The sequence below is a fragment of the Lutjanus erythropterus genome, chromosome 21 (assembly GCF_056507025.1).
Source record: "Lutjanus erythropterus isolate fLutEry1 chromosome 21, fLutEry1.hap2, whole genome shotgun sequence".
Taxonomy (NCBI): Eukaryota; Metazoa; Chordata; class Actinopteri; order Lutjaniformes; family Lutjanidae; genus Lutjanus; species Lutjanus erythropterus.
The window spans coordinates 31,441,137-31,457,102 of record NC_139337.1 but is presented as its reverse complement, the minus strand read 5'-3'; the positions used below and the strand labels follow the sequence as shown (position 1 = coordinate 31,457,102).

At 39.5% G+C, this 15,966-nt stretch overlaps 3 protein-coding genes across 3 annotated transcripts; 2 read left to right on the top strand and 1 right to left on the bottom strand.

Annotated features, from left to right (window-relative positions):
• Positions 1–1,271: 1,271 nt before the first annotated feature.
• Positions 1,272–3,949, bottom strand: cidea (cell death inducing DFFA like effector a). The gene is made up of 5 exons (XM_084747376.1): positions 3,761–3,949; positions 2,764–2,902; positions 2,473–2,625; positions 2,163–2,335; positions 1,272–1,767 (listed from the first exon to the last, which is right to left on the bottom strand). The coding sequence occupies exons 1-5, from the start codon at positions 3,841–3,843 to the stop codon at positions 1,662–1,664; spliced, it is 654 nt and encodes a 217-aa protein (XP_084603502.1). The 5' UTR covers positions 3,844–3,949; the 3' UTR covers positions 1,272–1,661.
• A 1,540-nt stretch (positions 3,950–5,489) lies between these two features.
• hus1 (HUS1 checkpoint clamp component) lies at positions 5,490–10,196 on the top strand. The gene is made up of 8 exons (XM_084747373.1): positions 5,490–5,643; positions 6,580–6,707; positions 7,699–7,875; positions 8,096–8,203; positions 8,315–8,389; positions 9,005–9,104; positions 9,242–9,376; positions 9,487–10,196. The coding sequence occupies exons 1-8, from the start codon at positions 5,592–5,594 to the stop codon at positions 9,567–9,569; spliced, it is 858 nt and encodes a 285-aa protein (XP_084603499.1). The 5' UTR covers positions 5,490–5,591; the 3' UTR covers positions 9,570–10,196.
• A 1,188-nt stretch (positions 10,197–11,384) lies between these two features.
• Positions 11,385–15,524, top strand: LOC146307894 (uncharacterized). Its single transcript, XM_084710418.1, has 4 exons — positions 11,385–11,478; positions 14,224–14,373; positions 14,977–15,096; positions 15,401–15,524. Exons 2-4 carry the CDS (start codon positions 14,243–14,245, stop codon positions 15,522–15,524), a joined length of 375 nt encoding a protein of 124 aa, XP_084566544.1. The 5' UTR covers positions 11,385–11,478; positions 14,224–14,242.
• The last annotated feature ends 442 nt before the right edge of the window (positions 15,525–15,966 follow it).

Below are 15,966 nucleotides of genomic sequence, written 5' to 3'. Positions count from 1 at the left end.
TGAGGGGCCACACGTGGGTCCAGTCTGACCCACTCAGCAGAAAACACAAATACCACAAATACTACTGGAGTACTGCTACCACTGTTACTGCTGAGAAAAGGTTTATTTACTGGTCATCCCGATCTGCTCATTATGGCTTTTATAATTAATTTTATTACAAGATTTTGCCAACAAGAAAAATGTTTAAATTATGGTGAATAACTGACGATAATGTCTGTGGATTTTGTACAGATGAGGAGGAGCCTTTTTTACAAAAGAGAAAAAAAACTGTCTGGAGCAGCAAACATTACATTCTATTTTCACTCTGAGAAACAAAGCAGCAAAATTAAATTAAATATTAAGAGGCGTTCATTATCAAGAATTAATGGACTCCACGTCCTCCGTTACTTTCTGATAATGAACACCTCGTCAGGAATCAGCCCTTACATAAAAATAAAACTGTGCATTATAAGTTTTGCTGTCCTATAATCTAGCTGAGATCTTTACTCTTCTGTAGATAAAGTTGAATCTTTTTTGATGTTTTGTTGCCTGAAAGTTAACTGGGTTTTAATTTAAAAATATAATTTTAAACATCATTGACTTTTACTTTAGTGCCTTTTACTCAGTTTATTTTTAAATACAGATGTTTAAAGTTTATATGAATAATAAAAGTAAATTATCGGCTCAAAACTCATAAATCCACTGCAGCACGCTGCCTTGACAGTTTGAGTTTTAATTTAATTTAAAAACTTTGATTCGTCCTCCACCACTGCTGGACAAACCAAACCAAGCGTCTTTACAGTATGAGCGTCCACTGCAGTCAGGACACCTGCAGGGGATTTTCTCTGCTCTGTGAGGAAACATGCAGTCAGACATTCCCACAGAGGGATGATGAAGCATGGGGTCAGCAGCTGCAGTGTCACTTTACAAAGCACCGAGCCATAAAACAGGAATTCATCACTCATACTGTACGTCTGCTTCATCCTGCAATGAACAAGTTCGTACGTTCAGTCAGTAAAGACAGACGGCAAGAAAACAAACTGAAAATTAACTTAAATAATGCCATGAAACATGACGTGATAATCACTACACAATTGAACATTTTTGATCTTTAAATGACAAACAACTAATAAAAAAATAGTTAAATTTATCCGGTTATGTTTCTGCAGTTAAAGCTTCATTGGAAAAAAAAAAACCTTAGCTGCTATCCTTTAAAAATCAATTATATTTTCAACAATAAATCTAAAACATGAGATTCTCCAGGTTCATTGATACAGAAACCAAAAGACAACTTAGAAAAGTTCATCTTTATTCATATATTTGATTTACAGTCAGATTTTAATCCAATTTACAGCTCCAAACTTTTTCCTTAACAAGAAATACAAATTCTCAAATCAAAGATAAAACATCCAGAAAACAGTAGAAATGATTCCCTCCCACCTCAACATCTAAACACACTTTCTCACTCACACACACACTCACACACACACTCACACACACACACACACACACACACACACACACACACACACACACACACACACACACTTAAAACCTGCTCAGTATTCAGACACAGAAGAAGATCTTTTAATTCAGCTAAAAATGACGAGGATCTAATGAAACTTTTTACACTCAGTCCCACTTTGGCACAAAGTTTTGTAGCAGCCGTTCATGATGCGACACTAGCAGTCGTCGTGGTCGGCGGTGAACTGCAGCAGTGACGAGGACGTGTGGAGCAGCAGCTGACCTGCCAGTCGGGTCAGACAGGTGAAGCAGCGCAGCAGCGACCTGACAGAAGAGACACAAACTGTCCTCAGATTTTCACAGATTTAACAAAGACACAATGTTTAAAGTTTGCTGTGGTTATTGGACGGATTTCCATGAAAATGTTTTTTAACAGCCATTTTACGCCTCATGCATCATGTATGCAGCACAACAACTGTCTGTCTGCTGTGCAGCATCTGCAACAGCCAAAATATGATAATTAGAACAGATAGAAGTATAAAATATCACAAACGTGGAAGGACTCAAGTAAAGTACAAGTACCTCAAAACTGTACTTAAGTACAATACTTATGTTAATGTAGTTAGTTACTTTCCACCACTGAAGGGCAACAATTCAAGTGTCAGTGGTGCCTGCAGCTCCCTCAGGTGACCAGCAGAGGTCAGCAGAGGTGGACTCACCTGAGGACGTGTTTGATCCTGGTGCACCTGAAGTCGTAGGACAGCGAGTACATCTCATACACCGTGGCCTTGATGGCGAGGCAGCACAGGAAGTCTTTGGGGTGCTGCTTGTAGAGGTCAAAGGTCAGTTTGGCGATCCCGTTCCTCTTGGGCTGACGGAAACTCGGGAATGTCTGAAACACAACAGAAACAAAACCTGGTCCTTTTTGTCTTGTTTACCCTCCAGTGTTCCAGTTTCAGGATAAAAACGGTTTAATAAATCGTCTCCGCTGCAGTAATCTGAGTAACTGTGACTTCTTCTTCTCCTCACCTTGTTCTGCGTCCACATCTCGCCCTTCTCCAGCACCATCAGTGGCGTGTTGGTGGGCAGAGACTGGAAGAACTCGTCCGAGTCCACCACAGTCCCATCCTCCTCCAGGACCAGGGTCAGGAAGTGGCAGGACAACACGAAAACCCTCGCCACCTGAGACGCAACACAAAGGAAACAAATCACTGAAACGCTTCAGAGACGGACGGAACCTGAACCCGAGACCCGCCGTGACATCAGCTCGAAAACATTTAACATTTAACATCACAGAAGGACGTCTCCTCCCGTCTTCACCTCCTCCAGCAGCTCATCCAGACACGATGCCTCCAGAGATCGCCGCCGCCGCCGGCTGCTGGTGCAGACCCTGAAACTGCGAGGCTGAGCCGAGGACAGGAAGTGGCGAGAGATGGTGGTCTGGACTGTTGATACAGACCTGCCAGGTCAGGAAAACACGTTTCAAATCATCAAAACTGATTAATAAATTAATTATCAAGCTGCAGTTGGTTTTTGTTTGTACTTCTTTGTCTGTTTTGGTTAAATTAATTAATTTGAATTAATTGCGAGGCTTTTCTAACATGATCTCACTAAAGACGTGACTATATGTCACTTTATTCTTGTTTTGAAAACTGGTCATCATTCACTTCCACTGATTCTGAAACATTGTTTTCCTGTGAAACTCCAGCAGTGTTTTGTGGACTAAAAAAAACTAAAATCAACCTTCAATCAGCATGAGGGTGAGAAGATAATGATGAATTTTCATTTTTGGGTGATCGATACCTTTAAAATCTCCTAATATCAAACTGTAAACCTCCTGCCTCCATCACAGATATTTGTCACAAGTGTTTCATAAACAGAATCAGGGGATTATTGTTATATCAGCTGATATCGTAATGTTTCACAGTATCTGTAGGATTCTAATCAAATCTGAAAACCAGACTGGAAACTTCATTACAGGTATTTTTACTCTGATTCTTTAGAAAGTCCTGATCTGTTGTTGGTAATTCTGTAGTTTTTATTTTACATTGAGAACTTTTAAATTACTGTACTGATCGTTTATCTCAGCATCAGATGCAGATTTTTAATGCAGCCTCTTACTAAAGTAAAATACTCACATTGTGGTATTTCTACTTTTTAAGTAAAGCGTTGACATACTTCCACATGCTGCACATGACTTTTTGCGCCAAATTACGCACCAAATCTTCAGATGTGAAAAAAAAAGGATCAACAGAAGATAAAAATATTTGGGAGGATTTGGCTTCAGCAGAGATTCTGTAAGGTTTTGTTCACTCACCTCAGCAGAGTCTCCGGCAGCAGAGTTTTGGCGTATTTCACTCCTGACTGGATGGACAGCGGCGTCATCGTGATCTCAGTCATCAACCAATCAATCAGTGGATGAACTGAAGCACAGATCGATAATGATCCCGTCCAGGAGCAGCAGAGACACGTTCAGTCTGATCAGCTGCTGCAGCTCAGTGACGACACTTTATTAACAATGACGCACTGTGATTGGTCACTGATCAGCGCCGAGAACCAATAGAATGGAGAGCTGCTTCTTTCATTAAGACCTGTTCAAATCAATGATTAGGGGAGACTAGGGACGTTTGCAACATGTACTGCATTCCTCTTAGTAATTCAGACCTGAAGTCTGCAACGTTTATGATCAAAAGAGACATTTTTGGCCCAAAAAGGAAAAAGAAAAAGTGTCTGGAGTCCCCCGGCGCTAAATGTGTCCCACAGCCAACATGTGAACGACAAGGAGAGGTCATTTACAAAACTGAAATAAACTTTCAAAAATTTTACAATAATATTTATCTTGAATATTCATCTAGTAACAGTTATGAGCATGTGCAGTGTGAGCATCATCCCCATCATCAGCTTGTTTCTGATTGGAGGCAACTGTCTCCTGTTGCAACCGTCCCCAATCTACCCATCAAAATAAAGAGGATAAAACAGGAAACAGACAAATAATCAAGCAATAAAATAACATGAATGAAAATGTTTCATACACAGGAAATAAACACATGTTGTATTTTAGCATGAAAAATGTGCACATAGACACAAGCAAACAGTGAAATACACAAATTATTTTTCCGTTTTCTCAAACCTTTGCTTCAGTTTTTCACAAACTCATCAGCTCGAAAGTAACTAAAGTTGTCAGATAACTGTAGGAAAAATAGTGTTAAAAAAGTTATGAGTTGTTCCAACATATAATGAGTAAAAAGCAGCAATGTTTGAATCTGAAGTGTTTCATAAATCAGCTTTCTCTCTCTGCTGAAGGAAAAATCTTTAAACTGACTCTGATCCAGATTTTTAAGACTTACAGACAAACAGCTGCTGTTCTTTTGTTTCAGGCTAAATGAGGCTGCAGATTAAAAGTGAGCAAATAATAATCAAGTCTTTATTTGTTAACACCCTGAATGTAAAGGTCAGCCAAACTAGATTTGTTTGATCCTGCTCTATTGTGGACATTTTTCTACACTAACAGTTTCACTGATCTGAGCAGAAAATCAGGACCTCCATCTGTTACTGTTTTCATATTTGCAGCTTTTGTTATAAAGTAATATACTCAAATAGAAACAGTTTTTTATGCTGTGTCTTCAAGTAGCTTTTTCTCTTCAACTTAAACTTGACTTCTAAGGTTTTAGTAATTTTGTAACAGTGACATCTGATAAAAATCTTATGATGAAGTTTAACACACAAGAGATTAAACTCAAATCTGAGTTAAATTATTATTAATAATTAGAAATTTATATTTACAGAGAGTGAGATTGTGACAATAACCTTAAAACATGTTACAACAGGAGGTTTTTAAATATTATTGAGTGTCCAAAAAGTGGTGTCTTTTTTCTGCACCTGACAGACTTTCTCACATTTAATTTAATTAAATTGTTATTATTATCATTCCACATTTATTCTGTTATTATTTGAGAGATTTAATAAAATGACAGCAGATCTATGGCGGACTGACTGTCGGAACTGTTAACAGCTGAACTCTGGCTGCTGTTTCTGTCGGAACTTGAACACGGACGGACCAAACAAAACTATCCCGCCTGACGCGGAACCAGAGGAACCAGAGGAACCAGAGAAACTTAACAGAGTAAAATTAAGTGTGAGAATTAAGGATGAAGTTTCGGGGGAAGATTGTGGACATCGCGTGTCTGAATCATTTCACCAGTGAGTCTCTTTAGCTTCTGTTTACAGGGAGAAAAGTGACGCTGCTAACATGTTAGCATCCACCAAACTACAGCAACAAAACTGACATGTTTCTGTCCCAGAAATAAAACCACGACACGAGTAATTCAAACTGTAGAAGTCCATCATGTCTGCGTGTTTTCAGAAGTCTTAGATACAGTTTTCAGTTCGGCTTATAACAAGTTCTGAAATATTCACTAAAGTAAGTAAATTTCGAAGATCGAAATACAAGGAAGTCACTTTAGTTTCCTTGTGGAAATGGACCAAAATGAGGAATGAATTCTGATAAAAGATTTGTTTGTTGAGTAAAGTTCAGGGTCATAATCACAGTAGTTTAATTTTTTTCTGTTCATTGTCTAATAAATTGCTTGACAAATGAGATTTCAGGTAATAATAGTAATGTTATTTGAGGTTTTGAGTATTTCTTTTTCTTTTCAGATAAATTTGGGGGTTTTTTTGGACTGTCATTCTGAAGTTTTAGAAACTGAAGGAGAATTCACATTGTTTTCTCACGTTTATTTAATAGAATGACTAATAAACTCTGAAAACAAGCATTATTTACAGCCCTGCAGATGTCATGTCTGTAGTTTGAGGACTGAGAATCAGATCTGTATTTGACTCAGAAGTATTTTTACCTCCACAGTTTATCAATAAGAAACAAGCATCTCATTAATCTGACATCCTGGATTAAAACTAAATATTTTTACTCCCTAGTTTCTTATTTTAATGCACATCTGTCACAGTTTATGTTTTTTTATCAGAAGAATGCATTTTCTCCAGTTTGGATTGTAGTTATTATACTTTTTGTAATATTTTGATTAATTGTGCAGCTGTAATTAAAACAAACTGAAGTTCTGTTTGTGGTAGTGGTTTAATAATAACTTTGCTCGTCCTCGTCCTCGTCCTTGTCCTCACCAGGAGTCGTCACCACCATCTCCAAACTGACCAAGATGTGTGTCCTGCGTCTGACTCCAGACAACCTGTTCTTCGTTCTGTCTGGTAAAGTGGCCAACGGAGGAGTGAGCATGTGGTGTGAACTGTCACAGGTGAGTTTGCTGCTTTTTTGTCATTTATGACAGAAAATAAAGAGTCTTTGGGTTTTGGACTGTTGGTTGGACAAAAAATACATTTTAAGAAATCACTTTGGGCTCTGATGAGCATTTTTCACTTTTTTTTTTAACATTTCATAGAATACATTACTTAATTTATAATCAATAGTGAAAATAATCATCAGGGTAATCAATAAATAAAGTAATCATTAGTTGCAGCCCTAGTCTCAGGATGCAGACAGAGGTGGAGACAGATTAGGACGTATGAAGAGAGAGAGGACAGATGAATGAACAGGGACATGAGGTGAGTTTAACACACCTGGAACTGCTTTTTAATTTTTAAGAAACAAACATAACGTCTCTGTGTTTTGGATCTGAGACACTGTGAAACAGTTTCAGCCTCCTGTGACGTCTTCAGCTGATTTGTTTTGTCTGATCAACTAAAAGACGATGAATTTCCTGCCATATATGACAAAGAAATGGAAAATCAGAAGCTGAAAATGGAGGATATTTAGCTTAAAACTGACTGAAATGATGAGTCGATCAACAGAATAGTTTTTTGTATTTTAGTTATTTTTTCAGTGAAGTCTACCGTGATGGTGACGAAGAATCTGCACCGTTTTCTTGTGATTTGCATTTGCACTGAAAATTTTAATATCAAGTAAATCTGTAAAAGAAAACATAAACGAATGCTTGTTTCCAGCCACTTCTGCTCTGTGATCATCAGAAGTTGGTTCATCAAAAGAAACAGCAGGTGGCGCCACTTCTCCAGTCAGAAAACCATCATACCAGGAGGCTGCAACCTGCGGCTCTTCAGTCCATCTTAACATTTTCATTTTTATTTATCATTGTTGGAGGTTTACACTGTAAAAACAAATGTTGAGAAAACTCCAAACCTAAAATCAACAGACTGCAGTAGATCAGAGTCTCAAACTCTGAAGTTTTGAAAGAGGGGGCTTTTAGTGAAAGTTTGTCTTCATCCCTACAGGCCAACTTCTTCGATGAGTACCAGATGGAGGGCGTGTCCTCTGAGGACAACGAGATCTGCCTGGAGGTGACTCCAGAGAACCTGTCCAGAGCCCTGAAGACAGTCCAGAGCGCCAAAGCTGTCAAACTTAAACTGACCAAGAAGCACTGTCCCTGTCTCACCATCGCTGCTGAGCTGGTGAGGCTGTAAAAAACTCACAGACACACACAGGCACTGTCCCACTAAAGTCTACTATCAATAAAACCTTATTAATTCCCGTCCCTGAACTTGGAATTTTTGCTCTTTAGGTAGAATAAAAAAAGTTAAAGGTTGACTTCAGCAGCACAATGTTTTATCAAGTCTGAGAAAAACTAACCCAGTGATGTCCTCTGTTCCTTTCTCTCTCCGTCCTGTCCAGCCCACCTTGTCCAGCATCAGTCGAGTCGTCACTCACGACGTCCCAGTGGACGTCATCCCCCGGAGACTCTGGCACGAGTTCAAAGAACCAAGCATGCCAGACTTCGATGTGAGTGAAGAACACGTCCAAACAAAGACCGCATGGTCCAGTTTTACACTTTAAAGTAAAATGAAGTTGGGTGATGTTTTTGGTAACAAGTTTCCCTGTGTGTCGCTGCAGGTCAGCATCTACCTGCCTCCTCTGAAGACAATGAAGAACGTTGTGGACAGAATGAAGAACCTGTCCAACTTCCTGGTACGATCGCACTCCTTTAAACTTTAACTTCTCAGGGTCTGAAACAAAATCCAGCTGAGGGGGCCGTCCTACCTGACCTGACGGCCCAGAGCTCCCACTACAGTCCCCCCTCCTCTAAACCAGTAGATCTGCAGGTCTGTAGAGAACAGACTGAGGTGAAAACAAACTGTATTTAATGAACAGAATATAGAATCTATAGAATCTTAAGATAAGTGAATATTAATATTAAATCTAAAATGTTGAAAATAATAAAATGCAACAGCAAACCCAAACATCTAAATTTAAAATAAAGACGAGTATGAACATCATCTTTAATATCAAGTTTAGAGGCCTTTTAGCTAAAATCAAAAAAGTGAAGTCACAGAAGAAGAGAATGGATGTTAGTAAAGTCACTTTGTTTCACTTTGTGTTTTTTATCAGTGATGTCATGATTCTTCAAATCCGTGATTGATTTTACTTTCAGTTTACCTCTGGCTGGACTGGACTTTCAGTTTGTTAGATGTTCTTTAAAGTTGTGTGTGTGTGTGTGTGTGTGTGTGTGTGTGTGTGTGTGTGTGTGTGTGTGTGTGTGTGTGTGTGTGTGTGTGTGTGTGTGTGTGTGTGTGTGTGTATCAGGTTCTGGAAGCCAACCTGAACGGAGAGATGAACCTGAAGATCGAGACAGATCTGGTTTCTGTCACCACTCACTTCAAAGACCTGGGAAACCCTCCGTGGGGTAAAAACTATATTACTGGTCCTCTTGGGTGTCTTCTACTTGCTGATTGGCTGACAGAACCTCATACAATCGAGTTACAATTCCTCTTCCTCCTCCGCTCATCTCCTGCCGCTCCTCTCTGCTTCCTGTCCCTCCAGGTGACGACGCCTCTCAGGATGGCGGTCCGTCTCAGAGCAGGGACCCTGACGCCATGGCCCAGGCCCGGGTGGACATCAGGAAGCTGCAGCAGTTCCTCATGGGACAGCAGGTCAACCCCAGCAAGGCCATGTGCAGTAAGTCAACCCGCCGCTCCTCACTGCTGAGTCAGCTGCACCTGTAACCTTTTACTTTTGCTTCAATAAAGGATTTGATGATTCACTGGTTAAATCTCTTGTCCCCTCAGATATCGTCCATGAGAGGGTCGTCCACCTGATTCTGTTGCATGAAGACGTGTCGCTGCAGTATTTCATCCCCGCTGTGGCGTAGACGCTCTGCAGACCTTCTCTCTGAGTTTGGAGCGATGAACGACGGGCTGTGAACCTGTTTCAGGTGTTTTCCCACCATGACGAGGACTCCTCCATCATGTGGAACTGATGAAACAAAACCCACGATGTCTGGGAGTCTGTCCTACATTTTAATGAGACTGAGGCTGTTTCCAGTCCTCACGGTGGACCTCATTAAGACTTTGACTTCTGACCTTTGGTAGCAGGAAGGACGTGCTGGTAAATGTCCATTTATCAAGGAGGAGGGTGGAAAAAAAGTGTCATTTGGACAGAAAACACAACAAGTTGCACATTAATTGCTTGAGAGGAAGCTGAGATATTTTTGTGTTTAGTATTAAATGTTTATCTGGCTTTAATCTCTGGTCTCACCTACTTTTTTTTTTTAATTGAGTCTAATTAATGAAAAAAATTGTATTTTAATCAGGAAACTGGAAGTCCAGACTACTTGTGAAGTTTTATCAACAGAGACGATGATAGTTATAATCAACCGAGGTACAAAAAGTAACAGCAGTGATTTCTGTGGGGTCAGTTTGACACCTGTGGCTGAAATAGATAGAAATGATCACATTTTCTTTACCTTTTGTGTAATTTATATTAAAAATATATTAGATGAAAATACAGACAGCAGCTTTGTATTTATAATTTAACTATTATTTCACAAATTGAGCACTTTGTTCTGTCGTTCACTCCTGTTTCTTCATTCAGCCAAACTGGCGACTTCCAAATATGCCAATTACAAATAGTAAGACAAATTCATTGGTTTATATTTAAACATCTTTGGTAAATGTTTAACTGTGAGGAGGAAACTAAAATTTACATGACAGAACAAATCAAAGAAAAACCACAACTATGTATAAGCTGCAAAAACAACAAAGGTTAATCTGATTTTATTGATGAACTGTGTTGTTGGCAGCAAAGATTTCAACTTAAAGTTTTACTGCTTCAGGAAACGAGACGATGCGCAGCTCCAGTCAGACGCACAAACCACAGCGTGGAGAGCAAACCTCAGCGGCTCCAGTATTTCCTCTTGAAAACACTGCAGTCGTCTCAGAAACATTTCTGAAACCAACAAAAGGTCACGACCAATGTCTCAAAAGGTGAATTGATTCGAATAAGAAGTATTCAGAGACGGTTTGTGCAACATAATGGGCGGGGCCTCTTCAAAGTAACAGATGAAAAGAGAAAAGTCAAGAAACTTGAAGCAGCTGAAGCATCACTGTGGTCAGAATGTGATCATTTCTTCATCTTTTTTTGACATAATGTGTACTAATTAAAAATTAGTAAGAAGACTATATTTTAAGGTGGTGCCTCATCAATCAGTGATTTTTGTAAATACGGTCATTCTGAATTTGATGTCTGCAACACACTCAAAACAAGTCATGACAGGATCATGTTTCCCTCTGTGATACATCAGCTTTTCTTTTACTGATGCTCAGTCAGTGTTTGTGAACTGAGGATGTTGTTCTTAAACTGTTGGACTGTTTGTAGTTTTTCACAAAGTGGTGAATCTCACCCCGTCCATGATGGTGAACCACTGAGTCTTTCCAGGACGCCCCTTTAATACCCAATCATGATCCTGTCACCTGTTACCAACTGAGCTGCATCTTAAATTTAGCATTTATTTCCAGCTTTTTATACTGCATTTTAATTGTAACTCAAACAAAAGACATATTATTTCTATCATTTAAATGGCATCAAACATACTAGAATGAGTGTTTCACTGGTTATGAAACACTCACACATGCACACATGTAGAGGGGAGGAGCAACACTGACATGTGCTCTGGGTTCAGGAGAAGAAGGGGTTCCTGCAGCTGAAGTTCAGTCTGAGTTCAGACTCCATTTTGAGCTGCAGAGCAGAGCAGAGGGAGGAGATCTGACAGCTGAGGCAGGGTGAGTGTTCAAACTGTTGATTCACTGCTGAAGAAATGAGTTAGAATGAAGTCCTTGTGAAGAAAATCTTTGGAGCTGGTTGACATGTGATAGAAGGTTCAGAAGTGTTATGCAGAAGTATTTATTGAAGCTTGATCGAGGAGAACAGAGCAGCAACACAAGTGGTTCTCTGTGTTCTGCAGATGTTATCATGTGGAGGAACACATAACATTGTATGGGAAACTATGAATTTCCTGTGTTAACCTAAGTCACATTTGTAAGTCTGCACATGCAGCCTTTCTGCTGCAAGTTTTGTATCAGACTGTTTGGTCTAATCTAGAATAACTGTCTCCTCTGTCCTTGACTTCTGCTGGGAGACAGACGCTGTTATCAGCTGTTATCAGACAGAGAGGAGAAACCGACAGTTGAAATATGCTTTTGGGATTTGTAACTGACCCCTAACTTACCCTGATCGTATTACCTTTAGCTAAGGGAGTAAAATTCCTTCACATTCCTCAAGAAATCATAGTGAACTTGATTTTACCTACAGTTCTTACAGTAGCTAACATCAAAACTCTAAAGACAGTTAGCACAGAATCCATCTGTTGTGGACCTTTAACACAGTTCATGATGTTTTCATAGGATATGCACTTATTTAACACGTTTCTAAAATGATTACATTTTCTTTACAGCATGTCAGAAATAAAATTCTAATGTCCAAAACCTTAAGTCTAGTAGAAAGCAACTGCTTTTGTGACAATAGCTCTTCAAAAGCTGTACTGAAACAGAATGTTTGATTGAAGAGATGAGTGAAACATTGAGAAACAGCTGAGAGTGGTTTGTTCCTGGTCCTTAACTGAATTATAAAACTTTATGATGTAGAAAAAGTTTTTTGTTTTTGCATTTTGAAATGTAGGATCATTTCTTCTTTCACACAGGTTTATGTATTATTCCTTGCACCATTTTTCTAGTTTATAGACACATCATTTCATTATGGTTATGTAAATATTTGAAAATAATATTTTAAACATAATTTTGAACTCATCATCCTCTTGAACCATAGCTCTGTACACGACTGAACCTTTTTCTGTTTTAATCAAACTGACTAGTAACTTTTCATGTAATATTTATAATGATATTGTCACCAGTACATTTCTGACAGAGATTACCAAATCACAGATGGCTCTTCGACTGACAGTTAGTCGACTCATGCTGTTTTATTTTGAGCTACTTACAGCTGTGCTCACAGACATGTTTCAGTTTGTCCTTCTGTCCCCGTCTTGTGAAGACTGTATCTCAGAAACCACATGACAGAATATGACTGATTATGTTTTGGTGGGAAACTGTGACCATAAATCCAAACTTCATAATCTAATTATGACTAAATTTCACACAATTGCCCAATGTTATGAAATGATGCAGTGATGACGTTTTATACCAACAAGACTGAAAGCTGAACTTCACTGTCACCAAATCTTTATTTTTGTTGCCGTGATTCAACATTTTGACTCAGTTTGTTCAGATACTGAATCATGTTGTCATGTTGTCACAATACCAAATTAGGATTTTTCATTTTTCATACGATATTTTTGCTTGATATTTATTGATTATCAAAATAGTTGACAATGAATTTAATAGTTGATTAAGAATATTTACGTTATTTACATCAAAATAAGCTTGTATTAGTTCAAAAATAGTTCTCCTTTCCTAAAGCTGGTAAATAACTTACAGGGTATTAGTACCAGAAAAATGTGTGGCTGCACACTGAAGTACCATGAGGGTTATTATTTATACTGGGTCCTTAGACATTCTGTAAAGAAAAACTGTCACTGAGATCCTGGAAAAAGACCTTTCTGTCCCTGGAGAAACTGAGCGACTGTCCGTGGAAGCGTGTCTTGATTTCATGGCCCACTCCAACCCTGAGCAAAGAATGTTTTAGCGTGACGTCTGCATTCCTCACTCATGGGAAAAAAGAGGTTTATTGAAAGTCTCAGTATCTTTCGGAGCTGTAAAGAACACTTTAAGCCTAATGAGATTCTTCCAAACACCATGGGATCTGGACCACCGTGTGCCAACCTACGCCAGGCTCTTGGTATGCCAGACCGGATCAGGAGTGCACAACAAACACACACAGGAAGACAGTCTGTAATCTCACCTGAGCCTCTGCTCCACATCACAGAAGCACCAGAAACACACAGACACACTGTGCACACACTCCGTTCACACTACAGGCTGACATTGAAGTTTCACTATTCCTCCTGGGACTGGGACGGGACAGGAAAAATGTCAACCAGAGCAGGCGGGAGTGGGAATAATAACAATAGGTCCATAGTGTCGTGGACTGTGGACTGACGGGGACGGGGTGATTTATTTTTTTTAACTCTGTCATGGTGTTGGGACAGGATAGGAGTATTTTTGTGGCAGTGGGATGGAAAAGAAGTGAAAATCCCCCTTGTGTCACCCTGTTACTCACAGTGATGCCTTTACACGACAGCAGAGGCTGAGGGACACTGGAAGGGAAATAAAGGATGTGGGACAGAGAAGGAGGAAGAGCGGGCGTAGCCTGACGCGTTTTCACAGCTTATCGTTCATCTTGGTGCCCATACATGGGGTGGAGTGTTTCCCTCACACAGAGAAAGGCATTTCATCCGATGTGTGTGTGTGTGTGTGTGTGTGTGTGTGTGTGAGTTACTTCCTTTTCTCTTGAACAGTCTTCTTTCCTGTTTCTGGCGAGCTCACAGTCAGTGTTACTGTTTTTCCTCTCAGACTGGCTGAAGCCCAGAAGATGCATGAATGTGTGGACGACGAGGAGGACAGAGCAAAGTCTCCGGTGTCCAGCTGTCTGTCCATGAAGAGTCACCAGTCCAAAGAAGATCCTCTGCTCTTCAGTAATGAACCTGGACACTCAAACACAAAGTAAGAGAATTCATTTATGACTCATTTTCAGATACCTCTGCCTACTAAAAAAGTTACAGTTGTCAGGCATCTAGAAAAGTTAGAACTTACTAAATGATTTTGTCATCCAAGAATTCATCAAGGATTCATGTGAAATGAATAAGTCCATCTTGGTGTTTGCAGAGTTCAGTCTAACAGACGGAGAACAGAGTCTCCAGTGTCCAGCTGTCTGTCTTTGAAGAGTGACCAGTCCAAAGAAGATCCTCTGCTCTTCAGTAATGAACCTGGACGCTCACACACAAAGTAAGACCACTCACACTAACTCATTTGTATGACTCTTTTTCAGTTACCTCTGCTGATGTCATGTTTTCTCTTGATTTGTATGTTAAACTGACCATATTTACATGCTAAGCCTAACACAAAAGCATAATATAGCCACTTAAAAAAATCTACTCAAATGTATTTTCTGTCTAAAATTTGTGACGCAGACAAAGAGAAACCATTCATCCCATCTTCCTTTTCCTGTAATCTAATCTAAGAGGACGGCCACAAACTTGCAAACCTCCTGATTAGAATTCATCAGGGATTCATGTGATAAGAATAAAACCATCTTGGTGTTTGCAGAGTTCAGTCCAACAGACGGAGAGCAGAGTCTCCAGTGTCCAGCTGTCTGTCTTTGAAGAGTGACTGGTCCAGAGATACTCCTCCATTCTTCAGTAATGAACCTGGACGCTCACACACACAGTAAGACAACTCATATTACTATTACTATTTGCATGACTCATCTTCACTTAACTCTGACAATACCATGTTTTCTGTTGATTTTGCTTGTATATTTAAATTTCTACAAAGATGTAATTGCTAACTAGAATTTGTGACAGACGAGGAGAAACCATTCGTCCCATGTTCCTTTTCATATCTGTGACAGCTTTCAGTCACCTGGAAAACCTCTGATCTAATCCATGAGGAAGGCTACAAACTTTTGAAACGTCCAAATCAGAATTCAAGGATTCACATGATATGAATAAAACCATCTTGGTGTTTGCAGAGTTCGGTCCAACAGACAGAGAACAGAGTCTCCAGTGTCCAGCTGTCTGTCCATGAAGAGTGACCAGTCCAGAGACCCTCCTCTGCTCTTCAGTAATGAACCTGGACCCTCACACACAAAGTAAGTTACTGACCTGATGGAAAATGGTGCATTGAGGATGAAGACAAGATGCAAAAAGACCACCTTCCAAAAGTTAAACAATGTGGGCATGTTCATACAGTGACACAACCCTAAACAAATGTACAGAACACATTTCCGAGAAAAGATTTTGTTGCTATGAAAACATCTGGTTTCTCTTATCATTTTCACAGCCTTCAGCTAAGATGCCTGAACTCCAACAGCATATTTACTTTAAACCAAATCAGTCAGCTGATTGGGCAGAGTCTGGGTCTACCACAATTACATAGACACTTAATTCAAACCTAACTAACATAAGATAAACAGCCCAAGGACATAATCAAGACATAGTGTGACATAGCAGCAGGCGGTGTTGAGTCTGTATTAATACCAAACAGTGTCGTCCACATTTTTTTTTAACAACAAACAACAAACAGTGATAAAGAAAT